Source organism: Balaenoptera physalus (genome assembly GCF_965194825.1).
Source record: "Balaenoptera physalus genome assembly, chromosome: 8".
Classification (NCBI taxonomy): domain Eukaryota; kingdom Metazoa; phylum Chordata; class Mammalia; order Artiodactyla; family Balaenopteridae; genus Balaenoptera; species Balaenoptera physalus.
Genome location: NC_138887.1, coordinates 49,316,675 through 49,335,944, shown reverse-complemented (window position 1 = coordinate 49,335,944; position 19,270 = coordinate 49,316,675). Strand labels below are relative to the sequence as shown.

General features: G+C 39.9%; 1 protein-coding gene across 1 annotated transcript in view; it reads left to right on the top strand.

Annotated features, from left to right (window-relative positions):
• Window positions 1–19,270, top strand: part of DNAH11 (dynein axonemal heavy chain 11) — a 312,569-nt gene that overhangs the window by 209,197 nt on the left and 84,102 nt on the right. The window contains exons 57-62 of the mRNA XM_082472819.1: window positions 170–316; window positions 5,181–5,294; window positions 7,782–7,925; window positions 8,827–9,009; window positions 10,908–11,009; window positions 16,478–16,612. Of these exons, the coding sequence (XP_082328945.1) occupies window positions 170–316; window positions 5,181–5,294; window positions 7,782–7,925; window positions 8,827–9,009; window positions 10,908–11,009; window positions 16,478–16,612 (825 nt within the window). The remainder of the gene's footprint in view (window positions 1–169; window positions 317–5,180; window positions 5,295–7,781; window positions 7,926–8,826; window positions 9,010–10,907; window positions 11,010–16,477; window positions 16,613–19,270) is intronic.

Genomic DNA, 19,270 nt, shown 5'->3' with positions numbered 1-19,270 from the left:
TAAACACAGGGGCTGCATTTTTTCACATGGAATTAAAGTCAAATCAGGGTAGAAACAGACGCAAGATAGAAATTGCTAGGCATCCCTGAATTCACTTAAAAAAATAAGCTATATCTGATGTTTGTTGTTATTGACACAGGTTTCTTCAAAGTCATGACTTTTCCTTTAGGTAGGGGATCTGAAAGCCAGACTCGCCTCTCAAGAAGCTGAGCTACAACTGAGAAATCACGATGCTGAAGCTCTGATCACAAAGATCGGGCTTCAGACGGAGAAAGTGAGCCGGGAAAAGGCCATCGCCGATGCAGAGGAGAGAAAGGTCAGGCTAATTCCACCATTTAGAGTACAGAGCTATATTTAGCACAAAATAAACCTTTGTAGGTGAACAGTTTTGAACAACTTCCTCTCCAGGGAGCGTAAAATCTAAAGAATTATTATAGTTACACATGTAACAGCATTTCACACCATGATTACCACTTGACCTTTCTTTACATTATGCATTTTCCCAACCTTTTAGCTCTTTTAATGATATGAAAGAACAATAAATACTGAGCTCATTCAAGCATATAATGGATGTGGATCTTGAACATCAGGCCTATTTGTAATACAGTAAAGGTCAGGAAGTCACCTCGGAGGTTTCTAAAGCTTTTCAGTTTTTAGGCAAATTGAACAACTCAATTGTTAACAAAGCCCATTCCGTCACTTTGCAAGATGGTTTTCGAATTTTGCATTTTAATAATACCACTTGAGTTTATTATTATATCCTGAGCTAAATTTGTTCTTTTTCAGTCAGTGGAGGCCCTGGCATTCTGTATGATGTTTTATTGTTGGAAACATTTACTTTTAAGATTATATAGATTCTGCTTTCTTTGTACTTGGGTTTCCAGTAATTCTGAAATAAATATAAGTTATATTGTCATCTTCTCTTACCAAAACTTCAGCTACAAGTAGAAGGTATTTTATTTTTGTGTATCTCACTTCCCAAAAGAACTATAGCAAACAGAATGATTACTAAATATTTGTTTAAAAATTGAATGACTGTATATGTGCAAGGTCAGTTATCTTATTTTAGAGAAAAGATTATAATCAGGGCTTAGTTAATTAAAAAATGTAAATTTTGACTCCCATAGCCTGTGAATCAGTAGCCGTTATGCTATTATTCTGCATTAACGATATGAGAAAGTATTTGTGTTTTTCCAGTGATGTTGCCCTTCATTAATAGGCAGTTGAGTTGTTTTCCTTTTGTTGTAATGTGTATTGAGCATGTTTGCCTTTAGCTTGCGCAACTAAAGACTTTAAAAGCATATTGAAAGTCAAAATGCTAAATAAATGATTTTTTTAAAAAACTTATTTTTGAAGTTAAAGATAAGGCATGTTTGGCATGGCCAAGAGGCATGTAATTCCTAATTCTGGTAATAAATATTTCCATTGAGTTTCAGATAAGTGGAAGATATCCTTAAAAGTATATTTTTATATTAAGTAATTAGGTCTCACACATGGTGTGATTATCATAAGCTAATTCCACCCAGGGGATGTTTTTCAGGCATTACACAAATCTGTGATACTCCAATAATTACTATATCATAACCCATCTCTACAGATCTTAAAATATGACAAGTATTCTGGAGGACTTTTCACATTTTTGCATGTGAATTTCTAAGGCAAAATTATCCTCACAAAGGGGGAAAAATGTTTTAGCAAATTAGAACTCATCTGACAGGTTGTTTCAAGAAGTTCTCCAAACATGGAAAGGACACATAGTATTTTGTATATCTAATCCATACCAAGAAATAAAAATAATACTTAAAATTATTTTCATTTTATCCATGAGGCTTAATTTAGTTATAAACAGCAAATATTGTCTGAGCACCTATTTTTTGCCTGGCACTTTTCTAGGTTCTTGAGGATATATGTATATGATATGCAAGGTGCCTGCACGTAGCTTACATTGTAATGGGAAAGACAGGAGACAAGTGACATGTTGATAGACAAGGTATTTTGGGTTAGCGAGAAGGGCTATGATGAAAGTCAAATGATGTTATGGTGGAAAGAACTCTTTTAAGTTGGTGGTCATGGAAGGAGAATCTATTTGTAATTAAACTATGTAGAGTCAAGGAATTAATCAAGACCAAGTATGTGCTATGGGCTCACATTGGTCATATGTTCATCAATGTGCTAGATTCTATGTGGTTATTAAAAAAGGGTGTATATGGTCTCTGTGATTCTATGAAATTGGGGTCTCAAGATTTAATACATAAGAAGTAATTAAAAAGTAACAAAAGTACATTGCCACATTTAATATGGCTAAACAAATATTGGGGTTTAGAGGCTGCCTTGCTGTGCATCTTGACAACCCATGTAGAGAAGCTGGTTGAAATTGTTGCTTCAAGTTTATAAAATCATCGAGGGCTATTCAAATCATGGGCATTGCCAGCAGTGACTTCAAGTAACAGAAGCACCATTAAGCTTGTGAAAATTAGATGTTCCATCTTTGTTTCACGTATCAGCTCCAAATTCTAAGGATCCTCTGATCCCTTTCAAACTGCTTTCTTTGTTGAATAGTAATCCTCATGAGTGAAAGTGCCTTCCAAATTGCAGAGCTCATATAATCTCTTCAAAAGGTGGACATCCACCCTGATTTTGAATGATCTTCAGTTTTTTAATGTTTCTTTTCTAAAGATGGGTGGGGCTGAATTTTGGAGGACCATCAGGAATTTCTTAAAGACAGGTGAGAGCCATGTACTTGTTAGCTAAGGCTGCCATAACAAAGTATCAGGGACTGGGAGGGTTAAACAACAGAAATTTATTTTCTCAGCCTTCTGGAGTCTGGAAGTCCAAGGTCAGGGTGTTGGCAGATTTGGTTTCTCCAGAGGCCTCTCTCCGCTGGGCTTGCAGACGGCCACCTTCTCTCTGTGTCCTCATATGCCCTTCCCTCTGTGCACACACCCCTGCCAACTCTTGTGTGTAACCAGATTTCCTCCTCTTATAAGGACATTAGTCAGATTAGATTAAGTCCCACCCTAACAGGCTTGTTTTAATTTAATCATGTCTTTAAAGGCCCTCTCTGTAAATACGATCACATTCAGAGGTCCTGGAGTTAAGGCTTCAACCTGAGAATTTTGAATGGACACAGTTCAGCCCATAACAAACAGTTATTGTGACTTTATCCTCTTGTGACCGCCACTAAATTTCATGAACCGTCTGCAAGGAGCTTTTGACTAGCAGAGGGCAGAAAAATTCTGGTGTACCCAAGAATGGGACTGTCTCCAAATCAGCTTTAATGGACGATGGTAGAGGGAAAGCCCATACTCTAAGCCATCTGTGTAGCTCTTCCACCTTCTCCAGGTTGGGCCTCACTAACCAGTCCCCAGGAACCTTGTTTGGGGTGGGGGAGGGCAGAGGAAATTGCACAGTGAGGCTTCCCAAGTCCCTGAGATACAAAGCATTTTCACAACTCTAGTGTAGTTGCACTTAGGGTGAGAGGGATTGGGAATGAGAAATAAGTTGACCAACCTAGAGTATTTTTTTCATTTGCATTTGTGGGGTTTTAGTTATTAAATGTTCTAGATTGCTCTGCTTATCAAAATTACCCAAAGGAATAATACTCCATTAACAGTAAAGGAGTTAGAGGGAGAAGACTCTATGACCCCCAGTCTCATAGAAATAACATTTAGAAGAAATACTCTCTAAGGTTTCTTCTAAGTATTAAAAAACTATGATCCTGAGTCCAGTTTAAAATGATGTTATTACAAATGGTCACAAACAGCATGTGTAGATTTAGTATATCCTTAAGGAAAATAAATAAGCCTGATGTAATAACTCACTCAAATACAGCCTCTGTTTCATCCGTAGCAGTATTCTCCAGCACATTGAAAATGTATAATAGTATCCTTAGAGTTTTCATGGTCCATTCCTGGCAGTTTTGAGGATTGTGGTTTTAGAGCAGTTCTCCGTAAGCATGCAGTTTCCTTACAGATGTTAACAGTAGCCCGTAAGTATTGGCCGGAGGTCAGATATCTACCATGGACCAGTTATGTTCATAAAAGGTGCAGTACATAGCAAAATAACGGTTAATCAGGAGAAGGGTAATTACTGCTAATAAAGCTGTGGTAGACAACAAAATTTGTTGTGAGCAGTGTGTACGTTTATGGGTACAGTTTTAAACCTGTTCAATCCAAACACATCTGAACAAATGCACTTTTGTTCACACTTGATCATTCACAATCGCCATCACATCAGCAACCATCCCATATGCTGACTGGATCCTGGTGCCCAGCGCCACAGCTTTGAAAGTCACATTTCTGCTGAGGACAAAGATTTTATTCTTCCTGGACATTCGAGTTCTATCAGTGTTCTAAAGGGAGGAGGTTAGAAACCCCAAAGGTTCTCATTTTGGCTTGGTTTGAGTTTACCAACATGGCTTCCCTATATGCATATTATACGTGTTCATGCCAGGGGGCTAATGCAAGACCCTCTTTGGCATGTGAATAGTGTCCCTGGACCCTCAACAGTAGAGCGGACAGCAAACATCACGGTCCCATTGCCACAGACAGACCTGGGTTGTTGCAGCTGTAGTTTCTTACCAGGTTCTTAGAGAAACCAAGAATTAGTCTTCATAAAAATTTTTTCTATGATCAAGCATGCATGGGATAGAACAATATCTTCTATCCTGTTGAACAGAAAAGCTTCACATTTATTCTTAAAAATTAGTTAACATGGCTTTTAGGTAATGTAAATGCGAGTAATCAGGTAATGTAGGCAAGCTAAATGTAAGGAAAAATTAGAGAATTTTAGCAAAAATATTTTGTGGTCTAGGTTACTGAGCCAGCTTGGATTTTCACTTGTTCAGGACTCGCTGAAAAAGAAAACTGAAGAACAGAGGAATTGCTTAATCTTGCATTTATTAACAATGGCACCTTGTAATTAAGATAGAGCCTGTCTTGGAGCATTTTGATATTTGAATCCATTTGTGTTGAGATTTGTGTTGTGTGTTTTGTGTGTGTGCAAAGCTTTGTGTATACACTGTGCCTGAAGGGAAGTTAGTCTCTACAGCAAATTCCTCCCCTGTTCAAATACAGACGAATTATTGAACAGTGCCTCTGAGGCAGCCTGCATTTTTCAATAGAGATGTCTGAGATGATAATTTGTGTATGTGGGTTTCTGTGTTTTTCCTCTTTGATTAGGTGACAGCTATTCAGACTGAAGTGTCCCAGAAACAGAAGGAGTGTGAGGCCGACTTACTGAAGGCTGAGCCCGCGCTGGTGGCCGCGACAGCTGCTCTCAATACACTCAACAGGGTAAGGATGATTCCTTGGCTCACTGTTTCCTCAAAATAATATTTGCAGGTTATTAGAGTTTGAATAACTGAACTAAGGGTGAAATTCATGCAACCAAAGAGTTTTGAAAAAGGAAAGAAATTCCCATTAAATGTTGCAGTTGAAACAAATATTTGAGGTCATCATTCTAGTTGACCTTCCTTTCCCATCTGGGAGTTTGTCCTTCTTCACCCCAACAAGCGGTCTCCTTTTGAATACTTCCACTGCCATGCAGTTTATACTCTTGTGAAAGGCAGTTCTATTGTTAGCAATTGGATTCGGCCCAAATCCAGTGATTCATATTATGTGTTGCTTTAAGAACCAAGTGAGGGATTCTCTATTTCCTCTGGATATAAAAAAATAGTATTAATGAGAGACCCTCAAGAAAAGAACAACAGGCTGGAATCAAAGACACCTAGGTTTGACCTACACCGTTTTTCCTGGCTTCCCGTTATTAGCAAAACCTCACTGAGCATTCGAATTCCCATAAGAGAAAATAATCTGTGATGGTCAGAAGGAGAGATGGAATTATGGGCAATGTTATTCTAAGAGCCTACAGCTGGTCTTGCCCCTGGGTTCTACTAGGCCTCTGGGGTGAATCCTAGGGCATTACTAGGCCTGAGGATCTTAACTTCAGCTTCAAAGAGGAAAGAATCCAGACTTTCACTGCTCTTCAGAGAAATATTCAGTTCGTTTCTCTAAGTATTCTTTTGAAGAAAGTAATTTTGACTGTGAACAGCGAATGATTATCTTCATGGATGTTTCTTATAGTATTACCATAAAGCTGAACAATTTAAAAGAACATAAATATACCATGATGGAAGATTGATTATTCTGCATTCAAATATCCTGCTGCCATTAAAATTATATTGTTGAATCCTAGCTAGCAACAAAATGTTCATGATGTATTAAGTGAATAAAGCAGATTATAAAATAGGATTTAGTGTAACTTTTTTTTTTATAAGAATATGTTTGTGCATAGGAAAAAATTGGGAAAAAAGAATAATAGTAACTGATTATCTCTGAGTAATGGAATTTTGTGTTTTCCTCTTTCTGAGCACTAGAATGTTTATTTTCTTCTCTGTGCTTTGCACTGGCAACTTTTCCTCTGAAGATATTATTATTTACTCAGTCAAAATAAATTCATATCACTTAAATATAAAGCTCAGTATATTTATAAATGATGAAAGAGTCTTGGTTACCCAGCTCTCAATTAGCATTAGCATATTTTAAGTTTTTGCTTTTGCTCTTGTTTTCACACCCTTTCTGTTCTTTGCAGTTATTTCCCAAATAAATAGCCAGTTTATGGTAATGGAGGAGAATCAGGTTCAACATTTGATGAGGTTTTATAAGCAAGAGTGTATAATATAGCTCAGGAAATTTCACAGGAAATCCTTTTTTAAAAAAACATGTATCATGAACCTACATATACTTCTTATAGATACTAATACTTTTTTTTTTTTTTTTTTTAATGGAATCATACACTATGTGGCCTCTTGTGTCTGGCTTATCTTGCTTAGCACGATTTTTGTTTGTTTTTCTTTTTTAAACGTACTTTGAATTTTATTTATTTATTTATTTTGGCTGTGTTGGGTCTTCGTTTCTGTGCAAGGGCTTTCTCTAGTTGCGGCAAGTGGGGGCCACTCTTCATTGCGGTGCGCGGGCCTCTCACTATTGCGGCCTCTCTTGTTGCGGAGCACAGGCTCCAGACGCGCAGGCTCAGTAGTTGTGGCTCACGGGCCCAGTTGCTCCGCGGCATGTGGAATCTTCCCAGACCAGGGCTCGAACCCGCGTCCCCTGCATTGGCAGGTAGACTCTCAACCACTGCGCCAGCAGGGAAGCCCTAGATACTAATTCTTGCTCCAAAGTGTTTGTCCTGATACTGGTGATTTATCCCATTAATACCATCTGTTGAGTAAATCAAGATTCTGACCTGCAGAGGTTAAGGAGGAATGCAGAAAGGAGGTTCAGCCTATGCGGGCATCTTCCCAGTTGATAGTCATTATAGTGTAATAGAAGATGGTTTTTGTGCATGTAAAGCAGAAAAACAAAACTAAGAGACTCTGAACTAAGGGACTCTGTTTCTGGGAGGGCCTGGTTAAAAGGCAAATATATTCCATAGGTGGGATAGACCCATAAATACCTTAAAACCTGTATGTTTATGAAATTCCCTGGACTCAGTGTGCAAGGCTCTGCAGGACTGGTAAATCAGGCAGATAAATTTACTTGGAAGCCAGAAAGGGCAGTGATGTTTCCGAAGTACCAGAAAAGCGCCCAGCAAGAACTGAACCTCCTGGAGTTCCACGGTGGTGGACCCCCGGGTGGGCAGCAAAAACTGCCCAACCGAGACTGGTGTGAAAAGGAGAGGGTGGAAAAGACCAGCCACTGAAGACCAGCTTGAAGACCTAACAGCTGGTCTTGAGAAACCAGACCTCTCCTGGTCTTGAGAGTGTGTGTGCTTTTCTTCAGGTCAATCTCACTGAGCTGAAAGCCTTTCCCAGCCCTCCAAATGCAGTTACCAACGTTACTGCAGCCGTGATGGTCCTTCTGGCTCCCCGGGGCAGAGTGCCAAAAGACCGGAGTTGGAAAGCAGCTAAAGTCTTCATGGGAAAGGTATCAGGCAGCCCGGCAACATGAAAATCCCAACAATTTCTCTGTTCAGTTCTGTGGTTATACTTGACAGCAGGGGTGGGGGAAGGATGGAGTGGGAGTTTGGGATTATCAGATAATAATTATTATATATATAGAATGGATAGACAACAGAGTCCTAGCGTATAGCACAGGGAACTATATTCCATGTCCTGTGATAAAGCAAAATGGAAAAGAATGTGTATATATGTATAACTGAATCACTTTGCTGTTCAGCAGAAATTAACACAACATTGTAAATCAACTATACTTCAAAAAAATAAATGTTTTAAAAAACATACAATTTGAGGAGAAAAGAGGAAAGCTATAACATTCCCAAGTGTTAAAAAAAAAAAATCATCTTCATATTTGCTAAGTGTAATCTGCTGTATGTTCTCTACACTTAGAATTTTTGTTTGCCAAGTTGTAGATTAGCGTAGGGTTGTAGCACACCTAAGTCAACACCAGCAGCTGTTGGAAGGTTGCCAATTATTTTCAAAATTATGAAAGCAGTTAAGTGTAGGAGGGAGAAAATTACATGGATTTCTTATGCTGGAAAAATGTTACTAATGTACAAGAAGGTAAAGTAAAGGGATTTTGAGGTATGTGTTTTTCTTTTTCTTTTCTGCCTTTCTTTTCTTCAAAATGTGAATGCCTCCTGTGCAGGGACTGAATATTTTACCCTGGGATAGAAGGGATTTTAAAAGTGTCCATTGCTAATTCTAACTTTATACTCTAAAGACTGAAAAAGTCAAACAGTGGGATAAATGGAGCTTGCCAATTTTGCCTTTGTAATGTGAGTCCTAAAAGCTGATTTTAACTTTTGATCTTGGAATTTTCTCTGCAGCCCAAATGGCTCATTGCAATAATTCTTTTTGCCTTACAGGTGGATGATTTTTTGCAAGCGTTAATTAACTATGACAAAGAGCACATTCCAGAGAACTGTCTAAAAGTGGTGAATGAACAGTATTTGAAAGACCCAGAGTTCAACCCAAGCCTGATTCGGACCAAATCTTTTGCAGCAGCTGGTCTCTGTGCCTGGGTCATCAACATCATTAAGTTCTATGAGGTATATCAGTTGTGATCAGGTGGTTTACGGGTGTTATTCAGGAAGGGCTGTACATATATTAATTTCTAGGCCAGCAAAAAATGTAAAATAATTTAATATTATCTGAATAAGATAAAGTTCTAAGAATGAGACATGAAGGTGTCAGATTAAACAGAATTCTCTACAGGAGGATATTTTAAATGTTGGAAACTATCTTTTTTTAGGGTAGAGTGAGTAGCTATTTAAAAAATTAATTAATTGATTGATTTTATTTTTGGCTGCGTTGGGTCTTTGTTGCTGCATGCAAGCTTTCTTTAATTACAGTGAGGGGCTACTCTTCGTTGCAGTGCATGGGCCTCTCATTGCGGTGGCTTCTCTTGCTGTGGAGCACGGGCTCTAGGCCCGTGGACTTCAGTAGTTATGGCACGCGGGCTCAGTAGCTGTGGCTCGTGGGCTGTAGAGCGCAGGCTCAGTAGTTGCGGCCCACGGGCTTAGTTGTTCCATGGCATTTGGGATCTTCCCGGACCAGGGTTCGAACCCGTGTCCCCTGCCTTGGCGGGCAGATTCTTAACCATTGCACCACCAGGGAAGCCCGAGTGAGTAGCTTCTTTAGATCAAATAGCAGCAATTAATTTGATTTGATTAGATAAAAGCATGTTGGGTAGATTAATTACATTTAGTTAAATTAAAATATTTCAGTTGTTGACTTGAAACGACTGCCAGTCTAAATTCATGTTTAATTAAAGTTCATCCCTGTTCTCAAAGCAAAAATTTACACCAGCTACAGTTATCTTAATGAGATGAGGAAATAACCTTTTGGGGGCTTTAGTGTTTTAATGACAAATGCATTTTTGATGGTATACGGTCTAATCTAAGGTTTGTACTTTCGGGCAGTATAGAGATAGGTAATCATTTTCCTTAGTCATTTATTTATCAAATACTTGTCCGTCAGTTATGTCCCAAGAACTTTGCAAAGGACTAGATGTAAAAAGGGAACAGTACATGGCCCTCCACTGGGAGGAACTGTCTCATTTTTGTCTTGGAAGGTTGTGTGTTATACTCAAAGATGGAATTGCTGAGGAAATGCCAGTGTCATTCCCAGAATGATTTTCAGAAAATTGGATTATGTCCTTTACACGGGAGACCCACAGGAATAGGACCCTGTCAGTCTCTCCCTCTCTTTAGTGGAAGCCTGTATCAGGCAAGAGCGCAGACGGATCACAGCTGATGGGCAGCCTCTCTCCGTAATGACACTCCTGACCACTGTGCTGGCCTCACACCCTAGGTGAAAAGATGAGCCCAGAGCTAGATCGTGGCTGTGTTCTGTGTCATTTTGCTATAAAATAGGAAATAAAGTTTAATTTCCTTTCTCTCTCTCCAACAGGGGAATAATTGATCCACTCAAATGCTTAAACCACTCATTCAAATAACACTTAAGGTGGCCAGGAACTTAGAAAAGAAAGTGTGGTTAATACTGGGTGAGGACATCTCCCACATTCCTTTCTGGGTTCAGAGAATTTCTCTACACAGCTTTTCTGCCTTATAGGCTAGACCTGATCCCACCTTCAGGTGTAGTTCCTATACACTACAATTGCTGATGATATGAGGATTATGTCCAAATTTTATGAAAAACTAATTTTAGTATCTTAATGGTATTTGACGTGTATAGCATTTTATGCAAGTGCTTGTAACTCTAATGTCCAGAATAAATGAGTAAACAATAGAAAGCTTGGAGGACTTGGAAGGCTGTGTAGATTTTTGTTCTGCCGTTAGGTAGTACCATGGCTAAGAATAAACACCAAATTTCTAGGTCACATAGAGATTTTAATTGTAAAGCTTCCAGCAAATGTAAGACTGAATGATTACTTGTCTTTGCCATCTTTATTACCTCGTGAAATAACCCCCACGTGGCTTTTCAGGTCTACTGTGATGTGGAGCCCAAAAGGCAAGCATTAGCCCAAGCAAACTTAGAACTGGCTGCAGCTACTGAAAAACTAGAGGCTATCAGGAAAAAGCTGGCGGTAAGTGCAGACTCTAACACTGAAGAAGTTCCCAAGACATGGAACCCCTCCCCGCCTTAGGATCCCCCTTTCAGAGAGGGCCACCTCTGAGACCTACCAAACAGGAAGGAATTTGACCTCTCATGGATGTATTCATTTATATTCTCCTTCAGTACATATTCCTTATCTGCTGTATGCTGGACACTGAGCTGGAAAAGTGGGAACTTTGATGGTTTCTGCACTTAAGAAACTTTCATGGTCTGGTAGTAGAAAGAGTGTAGCCCACAGTGATTAAAAAGCAAGAATTCTGGAACCAAAGTGCCTGGGTTTATATCCAGGCTCCAGTATTTACTGTTTTGCCCTGCACAAGTTAGTTAACCTCTCTGAGCCTCTTTTTTCTCAACTGTGAAGGAGGTATTATAATAGCATCCACTTCTTAGGATCGTGAGGATAAAATGACAATAGTTCATATTGAGAATTTAGTAATCAATATGAATTCATATTGAGAATTTAGTAATCAGTATGAATTCATTTTGAGAATTTCGCATGGTGCCTGGCATATAGTAAGTGCTTAGAAAACACTAACTACAAATATTATCACCATGACTATTTTTACAAATATATAACCAGTCATTGCAGTCCAGTGTTATAAGTATATATGGGACTATATCTAGAATGCACTAGGAGTGCCAAAAAATAGCCCAGAGAAATTAGAGAAAGTTTTATAATGAAGGTGTACTTGGCATGAGCTGTGAAAATTACTTGCAAATCACCAGGATAACTAGGTCAGGAAAGGTGTTCCTGCTAAAGAATGAAAAAAAGAGGGAAGAAGCAGTTGGTAGACTTGAAGAGTCCTAGTAGGCCAGATCCCGAAGATGGGTGTTTGGGGGAAGGTTAGGAATAGCAGGAAGTAATGGTGAGCAAAAGCAAAATGTGAGCAAAAGCCTTCTCTGCCTTTCGTGCTGCAGAATTTAAATTTTATCTGACCTGTAGTATTGGGCGTTGGAAAGATTTTAGTACGTTAATGACTCACTTTTCATCGACTGAATGGAAGCTAGAGGGAGGGGGTCTAGCTGCAGAAAGACAAGTTAGAAGCACTGCAGTGGGTCCTGTTAGGGCCTCAGCTAAGGCAGGAGCAACCACAATGGAGATGGTGAGATAGATTCAAGGCTGCTGACAGGAGGGGGAGGGGGAGGCGTACAGAATAGAGATGATGAGTTGGAGTGCCTGACAAGGTAGCATGCAGTAATGCAGTCAGAGTGATAAGGTTGTGTAACCCTGGCAACTTAGGGAAATCCTGAGAGCTTCAGTTTCTTAACTGTAACATAGTGATAATAACCGCTAACTCTCAAGGTGGGCATTTGTGATTTTTGGCTCCCCAGAAACCAGTCTACCTACTTTGGGTGATAACAGCCTGGTTTATCTCTGGGGAATTATCTTTCCTCATTGGATACACTCAGGTAGGACTTTGACCAAGGGTAGCTCTTCCTGTCATGGCTGATGACTAGATATGTGGTCCAAGTTTTGCCGATTTGATTCCCCGCCTGCCCCCCCTCCCCCCGGCTCTAGAATTTGAATCATCAGCCAAAGATAAAACTGAAAACAGAGTTCATGCATTGTAGAGACAGTGTCCAGTTGAAACGTTCCCATAGTTGCTATTCCCAAGTCTCTCTGGAGCTCCGGGAGCCTACGTGTAGTTCTCTGCCTTTCCCTTCCTTGGAAGAGCGCCCCCATTTTGACGAAATTCCCTTCAGCCTAAATTAGCTGGAGGTGGTTTCTGTTGCTTCCCACCTATAAATTCTGGTGTATCGAGATGCCATTCAGTGTGCCGTACACAGTCGACGCTTCATAAATGTTCATTCCCACTCTCTTTGTGTAGAAAACCCAAGTGAAGATGTTCGGGGTCAGAACTAGAGTTTGAAAGAGAAGCCTGGCTCAGCAACGTAGATTTTGGGAGTCGTTGGTGTGAAGATCATGTGTGTAGAGAGGTTGTCCAATGGGAGTGCAAAGAATAAGGGGCAATGGGAGCTGAGGGCAGACCTGAAGGAGAATGCTCCCATCTTGGAGGAAATCCTGCCACGGGTCTCTGAGCAGGTGAAGTCCGCCATCACTGCACCTGGCCTCTGGTGCTCACAGTGGCCAGGCAGCCAAGCCCAGCTTCTTATAGAACAGGACTTGAACTTGGCCTGATTATGTCTGGGGCCACTACTGTCAACAACGACGACAGCTGACTTAGACAAATTTAGGAGAAACATATCAATTTTATTAAATTTAGCTTCATTCATTGGTCAAAGCTCTCACCGTTAACTTGACTAAGACCTTTAGAAAAATGTTGTCATCTGTTATTAATGGCTTTATGTAAATATTAGAAGCAAGTTAATGTTCATGGAAAAGCGATGAGAATGCTCATGTGTGATTCTAAAGTTCAGACTTTCTGTGGTTGTGGAACTAGTCATCTTTTGGACACAGCCTGCAACGAGCTGAAAAGAACTGCTCACCTCCGTTGATTTCAAAGACCAACAGTAGAAGCAGAGGTTCTTATATCAATAAGCTGCAAAACTAAGTTTGTAGACACAGAGAAAAGAAGACAGAGTAACAATAGCAATGTCCTTCTGTAGATGGGTCCCTTCCATCCCCCTTCCAAGAATGGATTTCCAGAGAGTAGTTATTAATGGAACAGAATCTCTGGCTGCATTTCCCTCCAGTGTTCAGTTAGATGGTAGTAATGTGTCAGTGTTCATGTCCTGGTTTTGATGGTTATATTGTGGTTGTCTAGGAGAATGCCCTTTGTAGGAAATACACTACACCCTGAAGTAAAAAAAAAAAAAAAAAGTTCTCTATGGAGACTGATCATGCCAAAGTCCATGATAAACTCTGCATAGATTCTATCTGTTGGTACACAGTCAAATCAAGGTTTGAACCCAGGTGAAATGATATTTTTTGCTAGCTTTGCTTTCATCTCCTTCAGCCTCTCTTTTCTCCTCCCTCATGGGCTTTCCCTCCTTCTCGTCTTATGCCTCCTGTTGCCGTCTCACCTAGAAAAGCAGGGCTGTGTCTCTCAGCATTTATGCTGTGATGGAAATTCATTCGTTAACCAGTATTAGTCTCTTTGTTTTTGTTCTTTGAAGTCTTTATCTCTAGTTTCAGACTAAAAGATGGCCTCATATTGAAGGTTGAGGAGAAAAAAACAAACTGCTGAGCTGGTGGGGAGGAAAGGCCATCTTGTCTTTCAAACATACAGCGCCTAAGAATGGCCGTGAAAAAGTCCAAATTCGGTCTCTATAGGGTAGTGCTTCTCAAAGCGTGTTCTCTCGACCAGTAGCAGCGTCAGTGTTGCCTGGGAACTTGTTAGAAATACAGACTGTCAGATCCAGCTCAGACACACTGAATGAGGAACTCTGGCAGGGAGGCCAGGAATCTGGGTTTGATCAAACCCTCCAGGTGGTTCTGGTGCACACTTAAGTTGGAGAACACTGGTTTTTAGGGTGTCTGGTGGGCTCAGGTGTTCGGGCTAAGCCCCTCCTTCCTCACTCCATTTACTTCTAGAACCTGAAATGCCAGGGCCCGTCAGGAACTGTGAAGGGACCAAGATTTTACCCTACTCACAGGCTGCCAGGTCACCTGCCACAGTTTCATAGATGCTGGCAGAAGACGTGAGACACGGGACACGTGGGTCAGAGAGCAGAGGACTTTGTGACCCACAGCCCGTGACAGACGTGCGTGCCTCAGCTCCCTTGTCTGCCACTTCCCGTGGGAGTGACACACAGTGGACCAGCTGAGGCTGTTCACAGTGGGTTTGTGTCACAGCTGAGAAATCCCAAGCTTAGAAAACGCCCCATATAAAGAAGGCAGCGAGTCCTTTGCCCCCCAGGGAAACATCTCTTTAGTGTTCTGGTCAGGAAGCAAATCTGTCCTCTGCCCTGAAAGAAACACTGTCTCTGTTTCCTAAGCCTATTTGCTGTGCAAACATCTTGCAGAAGATAGTGCAGAACAAGAGCTGTCAGTGCCTCTTCACAAGAGGCAGAGAAACAAGTGCAAGAGCCTGTGGTCTCCCAAGACCCAGCTCCCCTTCCCAACTTTTCAAAAGGAACCAGTATAACAGTTTATACCTTAGTTCTATGTATATTTAGGTCAACCCTATGAATTGGGTAACATTATTGTTTCCATTTTTTAGATGATGAAAGTGAGGCATAGAGAGCTTAAGTAGACAGCCCACCTTGAGGCTGCTTAACTGATAGCAGAGTCCAAATACGAACTTGGGTGTCTGATACCAGAGTTTACATGAGCTTCTGCGTTTTATAAAACCGCAAGTACTTTTAATAACCTAAAATATACCTCCAGGTATTATTCATTTTTATCTGACTTCTAACCGTTGATGTGTAATATCTCCTCCATTTCTCATAAATTTGACCTATTTCGCCTGTAAATCTTAAATATGACGTATACTTTTTTTTTTTAAAGAGGTACTACTTTAATGATATAAATTAAATAATAATGTAATAATTGGGTCATTGACAAATAGCGGCAGTCTCTAAATTATAAATATGGTATGTTCTACAAGTTTACTTATTAAAGTCTCTTGGAATTTTGCATGTATTTACAAAAACAATGTTGTAAATCTTACTTAGGGTTGTTAGAACTTGCAGGTAGCAAGATGATACAGTAAGGAGTCTCCTAAGTACCTGATAACTTAGTCAAGGCTTTTTTCGCTATACATAATAGAAACCCACATAGCAAACCTTAAGCCAAAAAGGAGACCGGGATGGCGCATGGAACTCTGAGGGAAAAAAGTGTATGACTAGGTCTCAGGAGGCATGAGATCCAGGAAACGGGGAGCTGCTGTGAACGTGTTTAGGGCTGTGTGACTTCTCACTGTGCTATCTTTTCATTCTCTCTCGTTCTCTGGTATGGTTTCCCCTGCTTTCCCGTGCCCCTGGTGGAAGATGGTTCCTCTCTAAATGAAGCCCTCCAAAACGTACACATCTTCCTGGGTCTTAAGATGCTAAAGACAGTGACATACCTCTGTTTCAGTCCCAAGTTTCCAGAAGAGAAAATCTGGTTGGCCAAGCCAGGTCAGGTTGCTGAGGTCTAAAGGGGCTCTCTGTTGCCTGAGTTACAGACCACTGAGAAGTGGAATGAGAGTCAGTAAGTGGAGAACCAGAAGATGCCCCTCATCCCTAATAAAGACAGAGGGTGAGGTGTAGGTACGAGAGAGGGGACAGGGCACGCAGGGTGTGCTTGAGTCAGCAGGGCACATCCACTCACCCTGGTCGCTCTCTACACTCTGCCCAGTGCGGGAGGAAGGCGAGAAAACTGCCTGGTGGCCCTGATACATTTCTTCCCTAATGTGTGTGCGCTCAAGGGCAGAGGTCAAAGGAGGGAAAGAGGCTCGTTTCATTTACCTTCAGGTAGTAGGTGTTGCAAGATGATTGTAATGTTTGCACTTTATCTACAAATGGCTCACGAGTTAATTTTGACTCTTGTTTTAGGATTTGGATCGAAATCTGAGCAGACTCACAGCTTCATTTGAAAAAGCAATAGCCGAGAAAGTCCGGTGTCAAGAAGAGGTGAACAAAACCAACAAAACTATCGAACTGGCTAACAGACTTGTCAAGGAACTTGAGGCAAGTTAACCTTTTCTTCCAAAATTCTAACTGAAATATTCAGAATCAGCTTTGGGGGATTTTTTTGGGGATCTTTATTTGTGGTCAGTAAGGTCTAACTAAACATGGAATCAACAGTGAAGGGGAATAATCATCATTCACACTGTAGTTCTAACTTACTGAAAGGAATAAGTGATGGATTCTGTGTATTTTTCAGTGTATAGCCATGGACTCAGTGGTTTTCCTAAGATCTGTTATAAACTCAGGGCAGCTGTTAGATAACAGAGGTCGGAATCTTTTAGTACACATTTGCAATTGAGTTCTACCAATAAAACGTTACCTCAAGCTAAGCCTGCTTGGTTTATTGGTTTTCTTTGACATCTTTTTACAGGTGACTGATATGCTAATGCTAATAGTTATTCCATTAAATAAAGATTTTAAAAATAATTCTCATTAACTTTCTCCTCTTTGAACATGAGTGGTAGAAGAACATATAGCCCTTGACATCAGTAAGTCACAGAGTTTCTGCTCTCCCATGTCTAATATATTCAGACAGTGGAATAGTATTTGATCATAAAAAGGATTGAAGTACTGATACATGCTGCAACACGGATTAACCTTGAAATATCATGTTCAATAAAAGAAGGCAGACACAAAAGGCCACATGTTTTATGATTCCATGTATAGTAAATGGCCAGAATAGGTAAATCTATAGAGACAGAAAGAAGATTGGTGGTTGCCAAGGGTTGGACAAGGGGGCAGGAGTTTGGGAGTGACTGCTAATGGGAATAGAGTTTCTCTATTGTGTGAGGGAAACATTCTAAAATTACTAGGGATGATGGCACGGATCTGTGAATATATTAAAAACCACTCAGTTACTCAGATACTTGAAAGGATGAATTTCATGATATGTGAATTAAATCTCAATAAAACTGTTATTTTTTATTTAAGTGCTACCTAAAAATGTAGAACCGCACTATTAGAAATGCATTTACTAGTATTTTGTTGAGGATCTATGTTCATCAGTGATATTGGCCTGTAGTTTTCTTTCTTTGTGACACCTTTCTCTGGTTTTGGTATCAGGGTGATGATGGCCTCATAGAATGAGTTGGGGAGTGTTCCTCCCTCTGCTATATTTTGGAAGAGTTTGTGAAGGATACGTGTTAGCTCTTCTCTAAATGTTTGATAGAATTCACCTGTGAAGCCATCTAGTCCTGGGCTTTTGTTTATTGGAAGATTTTTAATCACAGTCTCAATTTCAGTGCATGTGATTGGTCTGTTCATATTTTCTTTTTCTTCCTGGTTCAGTCTTGGAAGGTTGTGCTTTTCTGAGAATTTGTCCATTTCTTCAGATTGTCCATTTTATTGGCATAGAGTTGCTTGTAGTAATCTCTCATGATCCTTTGTATTTCTGCAGTGTCAGTTGTTACTTCTCCTTTTTCATTTCTAGTTCTATTGACTTGAGTCTTCTCCCTTTTTTTCTTGATGAGTCTGGCTAATGGTTTATCAATTTTGTTTATCTTCTCAAAGAACCAGCTTTTAGTTTTATTGATCTTTGCTATCATTTCCTTCATTTCTTTTTCATTTATTTCTGATCTGATCTTCATGATTTCTTTCCTTCTGCTAACTTTGGGGTTTTTTTTGTTCTTCTTTCTCTAATTGCTTTAGGTGTAAGGTTAGGTTGTTTATTTGAGATTTTGCTTGTTTCTTGAGGTAGGATTGTATTGCTATAAACTACCCTCTTAGAACGGCTTCTGCTGCATCCCATAGGTTTTGGGTCATCATGTTTTCATTGTCATTTGTTTCTAGGTAGTTTTTGATTTCCTCTTTGATTTCTTCAGTGATCTCTTGGTTATTTAATAGCGTATTGTGTAGCCTCCATGTGTTTGTATTTTTTACAGATTTTTTTCCTGTAATTGATACCTAGTCTCATAGCATTGTGGTCAGAAAAGATACAGGATACGATTTCAATTTTCTTAAATTTACCAGGGCTTGATTTGTGACCTGAGATATGATCTATCCTGGAGAATGTTCCACGAGCACTTGAGAAGAAAGTGTATTCTGTTGTTTTTGGATGGAATGTCCTATAAATATCAGTTGTGTCCATCTTGTTTAATGTATCATTTAGAGCTTGTGTTTCCTTATTGATTTTCATTTTGGATGATCTGTCCGTTGGTGAAAGTGGGTTGTTAAAGTCCCCTACTATGATTGTGTTACCGTCAATTTCCCCTTTTATGCTGGAGAGGGTGTGGAGAAAAGGAAACCCTCTTGCACTGTTGGTGGGAATGTAAATTCATACAGCCACTATGGAGAACAGTATGGAGGTTCCTTAAAAAACTACAAATAGAACTACCATATGACCCAGCAGTCCCACTACTGGGCATATACCCTGAGAAAACCATAATTCAAAGAGAGACATGTACCACAATGTTCATTGCAGCTCTACTTACAATAGCCAGGACATGGAAGCAACCTAAGTGTCCATTGACAGATGAATGGATAAAGAGGATGTGGCACATATATATAATGGAATATTACTCAGCCATAAAAAGAAATGAAATTGAGTTATTTGTAGTGAGGTGAATGGACCTAGAGTCTGTCATACAGAGTGAAGTAAGTCAGGAAGAGAAAAACGAATACTGTATGCTAACACATATGTATGGAATCTTAAAAAAAAAA